Below are 18070 nucleotides of genomic sequence, written 5' to 3'. Positions count from 1 at the left end.
TATACTTCTAGATGCTTTGAATGGTACTAATCATTAACACACTGTTCCCCATCCACCTCTGACACTGTTTGTCCTTGGTGTGGTTTTAGTGTGCCGCATAAATTGTTATGTATGGAGTGCTTGAGGGCCCCAATGTAAAACTTGCACTGGGGCCCACAGCTCCTTAGCTACGCCACTAGTTGTAGGCCATGGGACCTAGAGGTGGTTTCACAGCAGTCATTACAATTTTTTGGGGAGCAGCAGGAGTTGGCGTTATAACTAGAGATGGCCCGAACGGTTCGACCACGAACGGTTCCAGGCGAACTTTAGGTGGTTCGCGTTCGCCGACGAAAGTGAACTTTTGCGGAAGTTCGATTTGCCCCATAATGCTCCAGTAAGCACAACTTTGACCCTCTACATCACAGTCAGCAGGCACATTGTCGCCAATCAGACTACACTCACTCCTGGAGCCCCACCCCCCTTTATAAAAGGCAAGGTTCTCCTGCCGTTTTACTCACTCGTCTGCCTACAGTAATTACTTAACGGACAGCTGCTGACAGATTCTGCTAAGAAAACTTAGTAACACTCTTGTAGGCTTGTTAGCTTGCTCCTGGCTGATTGTTATTCCTTATATTGCACCCCACCACAGCTCCCTCGTTCCTCACTTCCTCCTCCTCTGGAGGAGGAGGGTCTTGTCTTCCAGGGAATTGTAGGATTTGTAAAAGCCAGCTTACATATCTTGGCCAGAAATTGAACCCAGGCCTAGTGCTTAGTAGGCAGCTCTCTTCACCAGTATACCACCATCAACACTACATGCTGAAGCCAGCCTAGCATGTACCATTATAATATATACAAGAGAAAAATTGGAGGTTCGGGCCATCTCTAGTTACAACTAATATGGATTTGTCCCTCCTCTCTCCAAAACACCAGACTGAAACCCACAAGCTTCGTGACTAGGCCTATTTCGTGACTGTCACACCTCTCTTATATACAAAATGGGTGGGACAGCTGATGATAGGTAGCTAGGAGCTGGTTGCTATTAACGTAGGATTGGTTGGCTTTTGTTACGACTCTAATTGGTGCTGGAATTCCTATTTTCATGCAGAAATCCTGTTTTCACTTTTAACCACTTTACCCCCGCGCGTACGGATTTCTCCGCCCCTTTTTCCATCCTTTCACCCCCAGGGACGGAGAAATCCGTACTCTGCGCACTCCCGCCGCTGTCCGCGCTCTCGCTCGTAAACACGCCGCCCGCCGCTAGTAAACACGCCGCCGCCCGCTCGCCCGGAGATCAATGAATGGGAAAATCCATTCCCGTTCGTTGATCTCAGCCCCGCAATGATCTGCTGCCGCTCGGCTGAGCAGCCCGATCATTGTGAAAAAATAACAAAGTCCCAGCCTCTTTCTACTTCCTGCAAGAGTCCAGAAGGACGCTTGCAGGTCGTATGAAACAAATTGGTAATGGTGCCATCTTGTGGCCAAATAGTAAAACTACATCCTAACCATTTTTTACACACAAATAAACTTGATTTACACAAAAAATTAACTCCTTACCTCCCACACTCCCCAATTTTTTTTTTTTGTAATTAAAAAAAAAAAAAAAAATTTACAATTTAAAAAAAATACATAAATAGTTACCTTAGGGACTGAACTTTTTAAATATTTATGTCAAGAGGGTATAACACTGTTACTTTATAAACTATGGGCTTGTAATTAGGGATGGACGCAAAACTGAAAAAAATGCACCTTTATTTCCAACTAAAATATTGGCGGCAAACATTGTGATAGGGACATAATTTAAACGGTTTTATAACCGGGATAAATAGGCATATACATTTAATGGGTTTTAATTACAGTAGCATGCATTATTTAAAAACTATAAAGGCCGAAAACTGAAAAATAATAATTTTTTCCCCACATTTTTTCCTATTTTCCCATTAAAACACATTTAGAATAAAATTATTCTTGGCATAATGTCCCACCTAAAGAAAGCCTAATTGGTGGCGAAAAAAACAAGATATAGTTCATTTCATTGCGATAAGTAATGATAAAATTATAGACGAATGAATGGAAGGAGCGCTGAAAGGTGAAAATTGCTCTGGTGGTCAGGGGGTAAAACCCCTCAGTTGGGAAGTGGTTAAGCTTCTGTCTAGTGCAGGCAACCAGGGTTCCCTGGAACCCCAGGGTTCCTTGAGCACTCTGCAGGGGTTCCCTGGCATTTTTCTCCATTGTGGGGGTTGGGGGAAGTATGATCGAGAGCACACTATAATAGGGGGTACTGTAAAAAGAAGCACTAAATTGGGGGTCAGAATAATAATGAGCGCATTAATAAAAAGCACCAGAATAAGAAAACATTGTAATGAAGGGTACTGTAATAGGTGGTAGTGACATAAACAGCCACACCAGCCTTTAAAGACCATGTTAGGGGCTCCTCGAGATCCAAAAATTACTTGCAGGGGTTCCTTGAGATCCAAATAGTATTTGGAGGGTGCCTCCAGGGTAAAAAGGTTGAGAGAGGCTGGTCTAGTGTCTTCCTTCTGATTGGCCTAAAAAAAATCTGCATTCCGACGGAATTCCGCAACGAAATTCCACAATTACCGTTTAGCGCTATAGCAATTTCATTCTGATCCGCCGGAACGGAATTGCCAATTTCCGTTCAGAATCTCAGAAAATGGAATTCCGCGAAATTCGGTGAGCATCCCTAGCAGAAAAAATATGGGTGGCATGCTGCAAATTTCTGCACCATGATTCCGTCTCTCACGTAGTGACTGTTAGACGCATACGCGTTAAAATTCGCATTGAACCACAAAAACTCACATACAAGAAAAATATAAGAGAAATGTAATGTCCTAGTGGAAATAAATCCTTAGCTATTTCAATTGCACTGACCTCTTCAACTATTACTATGTTTGTTTTTTAGCCAGATAGATATTCATTTTAAAATTATCAACCTTTAAATTCAGTTTAAAAGTTTTTTTTTTTTTCTTAACGTGAAAAAAAGCTTGAAAATCCAGATTCCATCAAATGTAATACTTATCTATGTTCATCATTTCATCCGTCTCTCACCCCACTGCCCATAACAAGTCATTTTTTATGTAACATAAAAAGGTCTTTTTATAGCAAGCTATCTCTTTTGTTATCTTCATACACATCTGCTGCTCATATGACTATACCATATAAACCTCTCACCGTTTTGTGATATTTGTCAGCCTCTTGGCACGTTAATACTCTTTTATGAGATACACATCTGCAGTATTGATTTTCTGTTCTACTTCCTCTTTCTACTTCTTAGGTGGTTGGTGAATGGAGATTTAGTCGGATCCACTGTGATATCTTTGTCACCCTCGACGTAATGATGTGTACAGCAAGCATCCTTAATCTGTGTGCCATCAGCATTGACAGGTAAGAGACTGGGAGACAGAAATTATGCATGGACAAGGGTAAATTGATATACTGTGCGTGTCATGTACATGAACACTCACTGCTGGCACTTATCAGGTTTTATTATTTGGAAATAATTCACCAGGATGTTGCATAGTTTACTGTAAGTCATATGCTGTTAATTGCACACTTAAATATTTGAATCTGGTATCAGTGCTGCTCGGATACCCCTTTGCAAAATCTGAATTGAATTTGGATCCTAATATCTACAAAATTCAGATCCGATTGGATATATCCGGATCCTAACTTTTTGGTATCTGAATAGAATCGGATATCCGAACCCAGTATCCGAGATATCCACCACGTCTTTTTTTTTTAGGGTAAACGAGGCATGTAGCATCATGTATTAGCAAACACTAATTAATGATGTGTGGACTTAAAATCCCCCCACCCAAAAAAAATGGCTGCCAATTAACATCAGGACTAGGTTCCAGACAGCGGTCGTGCAGCCCACATTGTGTCCAAAGTCCAATCGCACATCTGGGACATGTCAGTTTTCAGCCCAGACACCTCCAAAAATATATGCAGCAATTGTGTTTTGAGTTAAATATAGGTGGTATCAGCACAGCAGCAGTGGCCTTTGGCACCCTGGCAGTGGGAGCAGCAAAGGCAGCAGGAGCAGGGCAATGCAGCAGCAGCAGGTGTAACGTCTGCCAGGAGCATGCCAGACGTGGCACTTGGCAGTGGCACTTGGCACGTGGCAGGTGGAACTTGGCACTTGGCTTGTGGCACTTGTCACATGTCACATGACACCTGCCAAGTGCCAAGTAACAGTCAGACAGCACAGGAGAAGACACTAGTGCACACTAATTGTCACACTGGCACTGCTCTGCAGCACAGCAATTCTGTAATAAACTGACACAGTAGTACTACTACTTTAACAACTAACTAGCACTGACTGCAGTACTACAGTACTAACTACACAATAACACAGTAATCCTATTCCCTAACCTAACCTATACTGTAGCTAAGGCTATTAGCAGGCCAGCAGCTGGCCTGGTCTGAGCAGCACAGCACACACACAGACAGACACATAGCAGCTGATGCAAGCCTGCAGCACAAACTGTCACTGAATGAAATCAAGCTAACTACCAATAGAACAATAGTGTAGTGATAGTGAAGGTGTTAATCACTGAACAGCTTTAGATTTACCACTATATACAGCACGTGCTAGGCCAGCAGCACTGGAGCATGTCTCTCAGTGAGCAGTGACAAGCAAGGACAATATTTCTCATCATGGCACCCCTCCTTATTATACAGGGGAGCCTGGCCAGGGTTCCTTTCTGTGATTGGGTGCTAGGGCTTAGGCTGGGAGCCCTCTGATTGGCTCAACGAGGTCAGGTGGGGCTGGCCAGGGTTCTTTTCTGTGATTGGTTGCTAGGGCTTCTGCTGTGAGCCTGTAATGAACACTGGAGAGGCAGCTGCGGGGAATAGCGCTACTACCACAGCTGCCTCCAGCCCCCTGTTTAGCAGCATGTCTGGGCCTCAGGCGTCTAGCACGCCGTGGACGGAACTATCAGTTGCACATAGGGTTGCCTTGTCACGCGCGCGCATAGACGGGACCTTTATGCGGGTAGGAGGCACGTCAGCTGAACGGCTGGTCGGCTGACTTCAGAGGAGACGCTCGCCGCTCCTCATTGGATGATCACTGGGGGCGTGCCTGAAGGGTCTCCTCTGCTTTATAAGCCGTACTGTGTCACTCACAACCTGTCTGCTGTTGCGAATACTTCGTGTTAGCGCTCAGACCCTTAGATAGTTCCGGTGTGCTTTGATCCGGGAGGAAATCGGGGATTTCACACAAGATAGGAATTGTTTGATAGGCTTAATCATTACCTTACTGTATATTATTTGTGTATGACTCTGGCTTGTTCTGACCTCTCTCTCTCTAAGTGATTCAGTACCTCTGCTCATCTGATCCTGTTGCCAAACCCTGCCTGGTTATATCTTTCTGACTCTGCCTCCCGATTCTGTACTGCATCTGTCTGTCTGTTGCCGAACCCGATCTGTCTGACTACTCTACTCTCACCAGAGGGCCCTTGTCTCTGGTGAGAGGCATTATACTGATTGTACCCACCAGCTTCTGGTGAGGTGCTGCTCTTATCAGTATTACTGTTGCACCAAACACCTCCTGTATTTGTTGTCACATTAGCGTCTGATATACCAGTATTTTAGGTGATTCTGCAGATCACCTTATAATCAGGTATATATCTGTATTATAGGTGATACTGCAGATCACCTAATAATCAGAATTTTGTCGCTTGCTGACACAAATCGTTACAGAGCCCCTGGGAGCCCTGTGATTGGCTCAATGACGTCATGGACGTCATCTCCATGGTTACAGTACCCGGATTCGGATATCCGACCTTAGTATCCACCGGATTCCAGATTTTCAGATTGATATCCGAGTTTACTTTGATAGTGCTATCCGGATTTGGCCCAACTATCCTGAAATCCGGATCTGAATTGGATAGTGGAAAAAGTTTGGATTATCTGGGTAGTTCGGATATCCGAAATCCGGATGAGCACCACTGTCTGGTATATCAAGGTGAGCGTATTTTCATGTACTCAAACTACCATATATATTGATTCTTGGCCCTATATCGATCCAGAAAAAATGAGGCTAAAGTAAAACATGGAAGAAGTTAATATTGCTTGTGAACCTGTTACCCATCACATTAGGGTGTGTTTTGTAGATAAGGGCATGAAAAAAGAAAACAGTAATGAATGTCTTATTCCCTGTTTACAGTGGTTAGTTGTGTTGCAAAATAATTCTGCATGTCAACTCTCTGCACTTATAATTCTATGGGGCTGTTCACAGTACTGCATTGTAACGGATCACATTATTCTAACTTGCTGGCTGCAGGCTTTGTATTAAACACTATGTCCAGTCTTCATTGCAGTTCACAGTCATTCTAACGCATTGTAAGGCATTCGTTATACATCTGTTGCATAACTCATGAGTAATAATGACTGTAAACTGCTATAAAGGCTGTACATAGACCTAAATACAAAGCCTGCATGCAGCGGGTTAGAATAAAGTGGTTGATATTGTGAACATGCCCATCGAATTGTATGGGCAGTGAATTGACATACAGAATTATTCTGCAACGCAACTGACCACTGTGAACATGGCCTAAGGCTGGATTCACACTGTGTGCATTGCATAAAGCACGAATTATAATGTGTGTGAACTGCAATGGACAGTGCATGCATTACACCATACATGCAGGGGCGTAGCTTGGGGGGCGGGGTGGGACATATGCCCCTGCATGCTGGGTCCCTAGGGGCACCCAGCAGTGACTGTCAGTTTTTTTTTATACATATATATATTTGTTTTCCAGCAGGGGAGCGCAGAGAAGGGGAAGCGGTAGGCACAGCGATTGGGAAGGGGGGATGTCTCCCTCCCCCTTCCCTCACCTTAGGGCTTCCCCTCCCTCGCTACCCCCTCCAGATATGAGCGGCGGGCGGGCAGAACACTTACTCTATAACCGGTGCGGTAGAGAAATCTGTGCGCCACTACTCAAGTCTAGTCTAGACCAGAGTAGCAGCGCACAGATCTCTCTACCGCGCTGGGAATAGATTAAGTGTTCTGCCGGCCCGCCACCCATATTTGGAGGGTAGAGCGAGTGAGCGGAAGCCCTAAGGTGAGCGAAGGGGGAAACGTCCCCCCTTTCCCACCGCTGTGCTTACCACTATGCCTTCTCTGCGCTGCCACCCCTGCTGCTCGGGGGACACCTTGCTACCGATTCTGGGGACTACTATGCACCTGGCTACATATACTAGGGACATATACTCCTGGCTACATATACTGGAGACACCTATACCCTTGGCTACATATACTGGGGACATCTATACCCCTGGCTACATATACTGGGGACATATATCCCTGGCTACATATTCTGAGGACATCTAAACCCCTGGCTACATATACTGGGGACACCTATACCCCTGGCAACATATACTGGGGACACCTATACGCCTGGCTATATATACTGGGGACAGTTATACCCCTGGTTACATATACTGGGCACATATACCACTGGCTACATATACTGGGGACAGCTATACCCCTGGCCACATATACTGCGGACATATACCCCTGGCTACATATACTGGGGACACCTATATGCCTGGCTACATATACTGGGCACATATACCCCTGGCTACATATACTGGGGACATCTGTACACCTGTCTACATATACTGGGGACATTTAGACCTGGCTACATATACCGAGGACACCTATACCTCTGGCTACATATACTGGTGACTGCTATGCACCTGGCTACATATATTGGGGACATATACCACTGGCTACATATACTGGGGACATCTATACCCCTGGCTACCTATTCTGGTGACATTTATAGACCTGGCTACATTACTGCGGACACCTATACCCCTGGCTACATATACTGAGGACATTTATACGCTTGGCTACATATACTAGGGACAGCTATACCCCTGGCTACATATACCAGGCACATATACCCCTGGCTACATAAATTGAGGACACCTATACCCCTGGCTACATAAATTGAGGACACCTATACCCCTGGCTACATATACTGGTCACATATACCCCTGGCTACATATACTGGGCACATATACCCCTGGCTACATATACTGAGGACTGCTATGCACCTGGCTACATATATTGCAGACATATACCACTGGCTACATATACTGGGGACATCTATACCCCTGGCTACCTATTCTGGTGACATTTATAGACCTGGCTACATTACTGGAGACACCTATACCCCTGGCTACATATACCGAGGACATGTATACGCCTGGCTACATATACTAGGGACAGCTATACCCCTGGCTACATATACTGGGCACATATACCCCTGGCTACATAAATTGAGGACACCTATACCCCTGGCTACATATACTGGGCACATATACCCCTGGCTACATATACTGGGCACATATACCCCTGGCTACATATACTGGGCACATATACCCCTGGCTACATACACTGGGGACACCTATACGCCTGGCTACATATGCTGGGGACACATACACACCTGGCTACATATACTGGGAACAGTTATACCCCTGGCTACATATACTGGGGACATATACCCCTGGCTACATATACTGGGGACATATACCCCTGGCTACATATATTGGGGACACGTATACACCTGGCTACATATACTGGGGACAGTAAAAAAATTGTTGTAGCTCAGTCTCTCCATTATTTGGCTCTGTGCTCTGAAATAGGCACTTATTTTTGTAGGTTTTCAGAAATAAGAATTATTGTGAAAATATTTTAACAACTATGAAAATAAGTTGGCTAATGCTTTGTTTATTATTTTAAACTCCTCTTCCTAGGTACTACCATTCCGATTTTTCCTCCAGCAGCTGCTGCACATTGCTTTATTAGTCCTGATGATCGAGTTGCCAGATACCATTGATCACGGATGTTAACAGCCAAACAAAACATATATGTTTTATCTTCTCTCAGGGCAAACTGACACTTCACTGTCTAGTGCCCCCGAGAATCGAGGAGATGAGGAATCAACATCGCTGTCAAAAAGTGATATACTCATCCTGGCTGATGGAGAAACTGTCAGGAATAATATGCTGCTTCTATTGCATTCCTGGGATTCTCTTTGGCTGATTGACAGAAGATAAACACCAATAATTTCTGGAGTGCAGTAGAAGCAGCCTGGTACACTTGTGCTGTTTCTGCAACATTCATTGTACAGCAAATGGCTGCCTGTTAGTAGGAATGCTCACCGCATTCCACGGAGCAGAATTGCTATAGCGTTCCAATGGAATTCCGGAATTGCTATGTGTAATTCTGTCGGAATGATGATTTTTTTAAGCCAATCACAAGACCCTAGAAGAAGCTTAACTACTTTGGCCTCCTGGACGTACTAGCTACGCCCAGGAGGCCATGTGTGCGTCCGTGCGCTACCGCGGCTGATCGTGCGCGTGCACGCGTGCTCCCGGCCGCGGATCGTTAGCCCACGAATCAGTGAATCGGGCTATGGTGCCTGATCACTGATTCCTCTCCCCCGCAGAAAAAGCGACAGCTTCTCTCAGAAGCTCTGCTTTTTCTGGCTGTTGCGTCCCCCATGCGTCCCTCTAAGCGTATGTTATCCTTAGAGTGACATCATGTAAACAAACTCATGGCCGCCATCTTGTGGCCAAAAAGTAAAACTACAACTAAAAGTAAAAAAAAAATAAAACTCAACACACATTTACATTATAAAAGTACTGTTTACATCCCACCCTCCCAAAAAATACCCAAATAAAATGTTTAATATAAAAAAAACAAAAAACATTACAATGATAAAAAAAACATGTAAATATTTACCTAAGGGTCTAAACTTTTTAAATATCAATGTAAAGATGAAATATTTCTATACTTTTTTTTTATTTTAAACTTGTAAATAGTGACAGATGCAAAACGGAAAAAATGCACCTTTATTTCCAAATAAAATATTGTCGCCATACATTGTTATAGGGACATAATTTTAATGGTGTAATAACCGGGACATATGGGCAAATACAATACGTGAGTTTTAATTATGGAGGCATGTATTATTTTAAAACTATAATGGCTGAAAACTGAGAAATAATGATTTTTTCCGGTTTTTTCTTATTCTCCCTGTTAAAATGCATTTACAGTAAAGTGGCTCTTATCAAAATGTACCACCCACAGAAAGCCTAATTGGTGGCGGAAAAAACAAGATATAGATCAGTTCATTGTGATGAGTAGTGATAAAGTTATTGGCAAATGAATGGGAGGTGAAAGTTGGTCAGATGTAAAAAAAAATCTCAACCCTGTAGGCTGAAGTGGTTAAACCTCAAGTTTTTTTGATCTAGGAGGTCTCATAAGCCTGTTTGTAAAAAAATATGAATTTGACTTACTACTGTTGTTGAGTCCATAAGCTTAAAGAGAAACTGTGACCAAGAACTGAACTTGATCCCAATCAGTAGCTGATACCGCCTTTCCCATTTAGATCATCAGGGGGCTCTGTATGGCAGATATCGGGGTGAAACCCCTCCCACAGTGTAATGTCAGGACCACATTTTAACCTCTTGAGGACCACAGGTTTACACCCACTAGTGACCACTGACCAGACCATTTTTTTACAATTCAGCACTGTGCAGCTTAAACAGTTATTTGCTTAGTTATACAACTTAGCACCCAATTGAATCTTACCTCCTTTTCTTGCCACCAATAAAGCTTTGTTATGGTGGTCTCTATTTGCTGCTGCAATTTTTTTTTTTAATAAAAGATTATCAGTTAAAAACAAAACAAAACCCTGTTTCTTTAATTCAGCCCCCCCCCCCCGCCCCCCAATTAGCCCTAAACAGCGATCCATACAATACACTACCCCCACTTAGGCATTGGCGTATGTATGGGATCACTTTGGGAGCTGTTGCTAGGGACAGTTAAGTGACAGATCTGTCTCCTGTACAGCACTGCGCTAGATCACAGCGCTATACACATAAATATTTGTCTTTTTTATTATCTCAGTCTGCCAGCTCCAGTGGCGGCTCCGATCGCAGCTGGCAGGCTGTTCATGGCGGTCTCCTGTGTCCCCCTGCAGGTAACGCGTGCTTGTGCGAGTGCTCATTCCCTGCTAATCTCACGAGAACCGCCATGACGCCAATCAGGTGCTAGGTGGTCCTGTGCCTGCTACGCTACCACTGCCCATCAGCGTGAGGCGGTCGGGAGCTAGTTAAATAAAGATCCATTTGAGTTATTAGACCCTCATTGCATGTTGTAATTGCAAATACAATTTGATGTTCCTTTAATATTGCATTTAAATAGAGTCTAACCATTGGCCACACTTTTCGTTTAAAATGTGATGTTTTGAAAGTATGTTGAGACACTTTGCCAATCTTCTTCTGAATATTTAAATGAATGCATGCATTTAAAAAACAAAACTGCTAAAGCAGTCCACATCTTTAAGCCATTTCACAAAATCTCCTTTTTTTCCCTTAGCATCTAAATTACATGTAGGGATTGCATATTGTTTGATGCATTAAAATCGAGTTGCATGCTGTATATTTCATCCCTGTTAACGTAAATCCACTGAAGCTTATCCTTGACGTACAAAGCAACACAGGTATTAAATCACAGCGCAAATTAAAGTTTCATGTATAAGCTACCACTGGCTTTGGCAGCCCCATCAAGAGTAAATGGGAAAACTGCTATAGCTTTAGATATGAAAGCAATGAATAAGGACGCTGTGACTGATTGAGTTTCCTCACGTAGTTTAACAATTTCCTAGACAGGCATAATTGCTTATTCCACTTGCTACAATCTATATCCATTGTCATTGCTGGAATTCCTGCAGTGAGCTGTTCAGTTACAAGAGATAATATTGTAAGAAATTGGCTAAAAACCAAACAATTAAAACAGCCCCATTAATCTTACATTTCACAACAGTACATGATGTCAAAGCTTGATTGGCTTGTGAACAGATAAGTTTTATTTCTTGTCATTTTTCAATGAAGGAATGCAAAGTATAGGTATAAAGGGCAATCCCAGAATTGAGTGCATTGTCATATTTTGAGGGAGCCGAAGAAGTGATTTTTTTTTTTTTAGAAAACATCAATATTTTAAATTGTGGTAGACCCTAGGTCCCTTATTGTTATCATCTTTTAAACTGTCAGACGTATTGGTACAAGGTCCTCATTTCTTTTGTGTCTGTTTTTACCGGATTCCTTTGGGGTCCATTTTTAAATATGTGCATTGGAGGCAGATTGCTTAATTTATCCTTTGTGCGCATTTCACTCTCTGCAATTTGTAAAAGAACTGAAACAGCCTTGTAATAGTGATGACCTGCAGTTTACGTCAGCAGACAGTTCACAGAGAATATTCGCTTTTTGCTGTTCGCATTTACCATGTGCTTTACGCAAAGTTTGTGTTCGCTCCATACTACGGAGCCATATTTTAATCCTTTTGTAGAACGGAGTCCCCCAAGTGCTCTATACATAACTATTGATACAGCGCACCAAAACCTGCTAATGGCAACTACAGTGTCAGAGGTGCAAGAAGGGGATGGGAAACAGTTAATGATTAACACTGTTCAAAGTATCTATAGAAGTGATTATTATGAGCACAGGACCAATACAGAGCTGATACTGCAATTGAGGAAAGGCCCTATGGGGCCCCTCTGGCCCAAGGGCCCCAATGCGGTCACAACCTCTGCAACCCCTATTGCTACGCCCCTGGTCCCATGCCATAGTTCCGCTCTCAGTCAGACCTGCGCTCTCCCTTCCGTAAAAGCAAGACCCGTGGCCTCTAGTGATTGCGCTCCCAACACTGGGAGTGTAGTTCAGATTCTCTCTGAACTGAGAAAGTGCAGAGTGCTTCTGGCGATAGGATGCAATCATGATTGATGTGCGGCGCACCTACACATGCACAGAAGACCACAACCTGGCCATGGATCATGATCTTACAGAGGGGAGAGCGGAGACCTGGCTTGGAGCAGACCTAACAGACTTCTAGGGACTGGAAGAAGCCCCAGGTGAAAAACAAACAAACAAAAAAAACTTTTTTTCTTTTTAAATTGCAGATGTATGTACCTGTAAGTCAGATTGGGCAGTACAGCCAATTAAATGGGTCATACACCTGTGATGATCCGCTCAGCTGGCTGCACAGGCAGACAGCTGTTTGTCCATTCCTCTAGTCTGTGGGCTGCAGGTCTCTGGAACAGACACCTGTCTTTCCATTGCAAGTTTCTGGTCTGTTCTCTTGCTGGGGAATTTGCATACATTCGTTATGCAAATCCCCTACCTGCCTTCTTTGATGACTGGCACTATAAGAGCTTTATGTTTCCCAGAAGGCTTTGCTGGTCATTTCCCTTCCATGGTCTGCTCCTGATGGACACTGCTGGAGTGTCAGCCATTGCTATCTAGTATAGTTAATTCCTGGGGTTGCTTTAGACTCCCCTTCTAGCCCAGTCAGGTTGTATTATCTGTATTGCCTGTTCTGTCTTGTCTTGTCTGTTGCCATTGTCCTGTCCCAACGGTGGTGGACAGGAAATGGTTCTGATCTCTGTTCTTGGAGTATAGCTGGTGCAGAGGTTGCTACCAGCTATCTCTTCTGTTCTGTCTCCTGGGATCACGCTAGCTGCTTTTCGCTAGCGCTGGGGATACTTCTGTTCTGTCTTCTGGGATCGCGCTAGCTACTTTTCGCTAGCGCTGGGGATCCTTCTGTTCTGTCTTCTGGGATCGCGCTAGCCACTTTTCGCTAGCGCTGGGGATCCTTCTGTTCTGCTACTCTGTACCTGGATCGCGCTAGCCACTTTTCGCTAGTGCTGTGGATCCTATCTCTCGCTTGTCCCTGTTTTTGTGTGTCTGTCTTGTCCGCTACGCTTGCTGGAGGCTCGGTGAGGTAACCGTTAAGCAAGCGCTCGCGTCCTCTGTTTCATGTTTGTCTGTTAATGGTTAGTTAGGCGTGCTTGTCTCTATTGTGCTTATCACGTGGAGATCGCGCATAACCGCGTGCACTGTTGCGAATGAGTGCGGTGTTCGCGGTTAGCTAGCGTTTGTTATTTTCCGTATCTCCTTATTGTATTATTTGTTGTGCCTTTGCTACCCTCGTATTCTATTCTGATCTGCCTTGTGTCACGTCTGGCGATCGCACCTCTCGCAATCGCGTTCCTATTTCATATCTGCTGTTGTGTGTGCGCGGTCACGGGGTGGCGACTGGATTGGCGCACACACATACAACCTGTCCCTTTGCTCGCTCTCATTCGCAATCGCCTCTCTTGCGATTGCGTTCTGCGCTTCGTACAATTCCTGTCTGGCATTTGTGGAGGTACAGAGGATTGGTTCCTCTGCACTCCTCAGCGCCATCTGCCGACAGGAATTTCCCTCTACAGGTGCGTAGCACCTTTTGCTGGGTGCCTGCAAATAAGTGCTTGTGGAAGATTTCCGCCGTGTCAGCGCACGCGTTGTGCCCCCTTTAGTAGAAACAAACCATTTCACATCACAGTTACAGTGCAGTGTTTAGGCCTACACTGCGCAAGCAGCAAATTTTGTGACCACAGTGAACTTTACAAATTAGGTAAATGCTAAATATTTAAGGCCTCTGATACAGTGGCTGCAAATAACATTTTTTAGGCAGGTAAAGACAGGGGCCATTCTAAAGAACTTAATATGAAAAATCTTCAAACTAAATGCATTTATTTTGTGTTTACACATTAAAAATAGCTTCTGTGCAAAATACTTATTTTGGGGGAGGACATTTTGCAATTGATCCTCATCTACTATGCTACTGCTTAAGGTTTTTGAACAGTTTTTTGATACCTTTTTTAAAAAAAAAATTGTGGCTGCAAATATGCTCTGAAAGTTTTTGAAGTTTCCCTGCCATTAAAGTCAATTAGGGATTCACAAACTTTCACGGAAAAATTTGTAAACGGTTTGTGAACATTTGTTCACAATTTTTCTCCGTCATTACTTGCTTTCTCAATCCCCACTAGGGAACCTGAGATGGGCACTTAAGAAAAACATATACATACCTGGGGCTTCCTCCTGCCCCCTCCAGGCATATCTCTTCCTCGCCGTCACTGTAATGATCTGCTCTGCTGTCTGCACAGGCTGGCAGCTTTTTGACCATTTTTTAGGTCTGCATGCTGCAGGTCCCTGGAAAGGAGACCTGTCTTCATTCTGCAAGTTTCAGAGCTGCTGTTCTGCAGAGGGATTTGCATCCACTTGTCATGCAAATTGCTTATCTGCTTTCTTTGAAGGCTTGCAGTATAAATACCATTTCCTCCCAGAATTCCCTGCTGGTCATAAAGGTTTGGTTCTGCTGGACTTACCTTGAGTTTCAGCCCCTCTGCTGATTGTTTGCGAATATTCTAGTGTAGTTAATTATTGGGGAGTGCATCTTGCATTCTCTATAGTGCAGTCAGGTTTTGTATTATTTGTACTGTTTATACCTGTGCTGTTTGTCTGGTCCCTGCAATTGTACTGTCGCCTGCGGTGGCTGGCAGTAAATCGTTTGGTCTCGTTCCTAGATCGCATTCGCCCTGGCGGTAGAGGCGGTGGATCTCCTTTGTCTGTCTTAGAGTATAACCTTAGCTGTGGTTGCTACTGGTTACTCCTTTAGTCTGTCTTGTCCAGCACGAACGCTTGCTGTTGTCTGGTGGGAGGCAACCGATTAGCAAGCATTCGCGTTATTTGTCTGTCGTCATTGTTAGGTTCATGTGTTATTTAGGGTTGGTACATTTTGTCACTGTTGCACTTTTCGTGCGGTGACCGTACATTTAACGCGTTTGTCTCTGTTGTGCATATCGTGCGGGGACCGCGTTTAGGTAGTTTGTTTGTTATTTTCTTTGACGTTCAGATTGTGGTTCTTTGCTGTGTCTTCCCTACTCAGTCACGCTCTGTCTTATTTAGTCTTGTGTCTCTATTAGCAATCGCCATTCTTGCGATTGCTTTCTCACATTGGTTTTCGCTGTTGTATGTTAACCGTCGCCGGGTGGCGACTGGATTGGTGGACATACATACATTCTGTCTCTGTGCTCACTCTCTCTCTAGGGGCTATCTTGCCCTGTATTGCTTCACCTCGTACAATTTCCACTGGCATCTGTGGCAGTGCAGAGGGTTTATTCCTCTGCACTCCACAGCTCCATCTGCCGGTGGGAATTCCTCTCTACATTGCACCAAAGCTGGGTTCTGTTATTTAAACGCTTGTGGAGGATTTCCGCAGTTTCGGCGCACATCTTGTGCGCTGACCACGGAGATAATTCCCCATTCGTTACAGTCCTCCTCCAAATACTTTATTTTTCTGCAATTGGCCCCGGAAAGTTCACCGGTTGAGGGCCAACTGTGTATGTGTGGCCTGGCCTCACATGCTGATCTATTTGGCTGCAGTAGTGTCTGAATCACACATCTGAAACAAACATGTAGTTAAAGTGGACCCAAATTAAAAATACAAGATTTCAGAAAAACAATCTATTTTCTAAATTATAATAATAAATAGCAGCCTTTTTTCAGCTGCATGATGACAAATATAAAGTATTTTACATTTATTGGAGGAACCCCTCCCTTCCTTTCATATTGCCGGGACAGAATCCGGCAAACTGGTGGAGTAGGTGGTGTCCGGCAATGGAGGAATTGCTAATGGCTGCCACCTGTATAACCCTAATTATGAAAAGAGCAGGGTGAAAAGCATGCACTGAAATGCTCATAGGCTTGAAGGAGTGTTTATTTATCTATGTGTCAGAGTAGTGCAACTAAATATTTTGAATTAAAAAATGTTTGGTTTGGGTCCGCTTTAAAGAGAATCTGTAATAATAAAAAGTTTCCCTAGGGGCACTTACCTCGGGAGGGAGAAGCCTCTGGATCCTAATGAGGCTTCCCCCGTCCTCCTGTGTAGCTACAATTCAGCGCTGGCTCCCCTGAAGATCCATCAACAAGCTTGCGGCGCCTGCAGCGTGCAGCAGTATTTACCTTTGCAATCCAGCGCAGGTGCAGTACCATCTTTCCCTTTGAGCTCTGGTGGAAATAGCCAAGCCTGAATGGGTCTGCTCTAATGTACCAGTGAGAGACGCCTGCACATGCACAGGAGAGCAGACCTGATAGGACTTGGCTATGTCCACCAGAACACAAGGGGGAAAATGGTACTGTACCTGCGCAGGACTGCAAAGGTAAATATTGCCATCTGCTGCTGCCCGCAGGTCCCAGTGCTGGATCCCTACTGCATAGGAGGAAGGGGGAAATCTCATTAGGATCCAGAGGCTTCCCTCTCCCAATGGAAGTATGCCCAAGAGGCTCTTTTTCTTATTACAGATTCTCTTTAATCTTGTCAGATCTGACAATAATGTCATAAACCCCAGATCTGCATAGATGTGTTCCAGGCCTGTGGCTAAAAATATTAGAGACAGAGGATCAGCAGGACAGCCAGATAACTAGTATTGCTTAACAGGAATTAACCACCCTGGCGTTCTATTAAGATCGCCAGGGCGGCTGCGGGAGGTTTTTTTTTTAAATTAAAAAAAAACTATTTCATGCAGTAAACTAAAAGTTGGCTGCATGAAAGCCCACTAGATGGCGCTCCGGAGGCGTTCTTCTGATCGCCTCCGGCGGCCAAAAGTAACACGGAAGGCCGCAATGAGCAGCCTTCCGTGTTTTGCTTACTTCGTCGCCATGGCGACGAGCGGAGTGACGTCATGGACGTCAGCCGACGTCCTGACGTCAGCCGCCTCCGATCCAGCCCTTAGCGCTGGCCGGAACTATTTGTTCCGGCTGCGCAGGGCTCAGGCGGCTGGGGGGACCCTCTTTCGCCGCTTCTCGCGGCGGATCGCCGCAGAGCGGCGGCGATCAGGCAGCACACGCGGCTGGCAAAGTGCCGGCTGCGTGTGCTGCTTTTTATTTCGTAAAAATCGGCCCAGCAGGGCCTGAGCGGCAGCCATCGGCGGGGATGGACGAGTTGAGCTCGTCCATACTGCTAAGATGGTTAAATAAGGCAGCCTCCATATCCCTCTTGCTTCAGTTGTCCTTTGAAATAGAGGTAAAATCAATAAAGCATTATTGATCAGGGTCTTGTAATAAGATATTGTCACACATTTAAGAAAACCTATGCCAACATTTTAACCAACGGCAATGACATGTATCAATGAATGAAAACATTTCATAATTAGGAGAAGACTGAAGCTAA

General features: G+C 44.4%; 1 protein-coding gene across 4 annotated transcripts in view; it reads left to right on the top strand.

Annotated features, from left to right (window-relative positions):
- DRD2 (dopamine receptor D2) overlaps positions 1–18070 on the top strand; it is a 593536-nt gene that overhangs the window by 463173 nt on the left and 112293 nt on the right. For all 4 annotated transcript variants that reach the window (XM_068240780.1, XM_068240778.1, XM_068240777.1 and 1 more), the window contains one exon: positions 3272–3381. In XM_068240780.1, the coding sequence (XP_068096881.1) occupies positions 3272–3381 (110 nt within the window). The remainder of the gene's footprint in view (positions 1–3271; positions 3382–18070) is intronic.

Source organism: Hyperolius riggenbachi, chromosome 6 (assembly GCF_040937935.1).
Source record: "Hyperolius riggenbachi isolate aHypRig1 chromosome 6, aHypRig1.pri, whole genome shotgun sequence".
NCBI lineage: Eukaryota > Metazoa > Chordata > Amphibia > Anura > Hyperoliidae > Hyperolius > Hyperolius riggenbachi.
The sequence above is the reverse complement of the archived record's forward strand: the minus strand, read 5'-3'. Positions and strand labels throughout refer to the sequence as shown.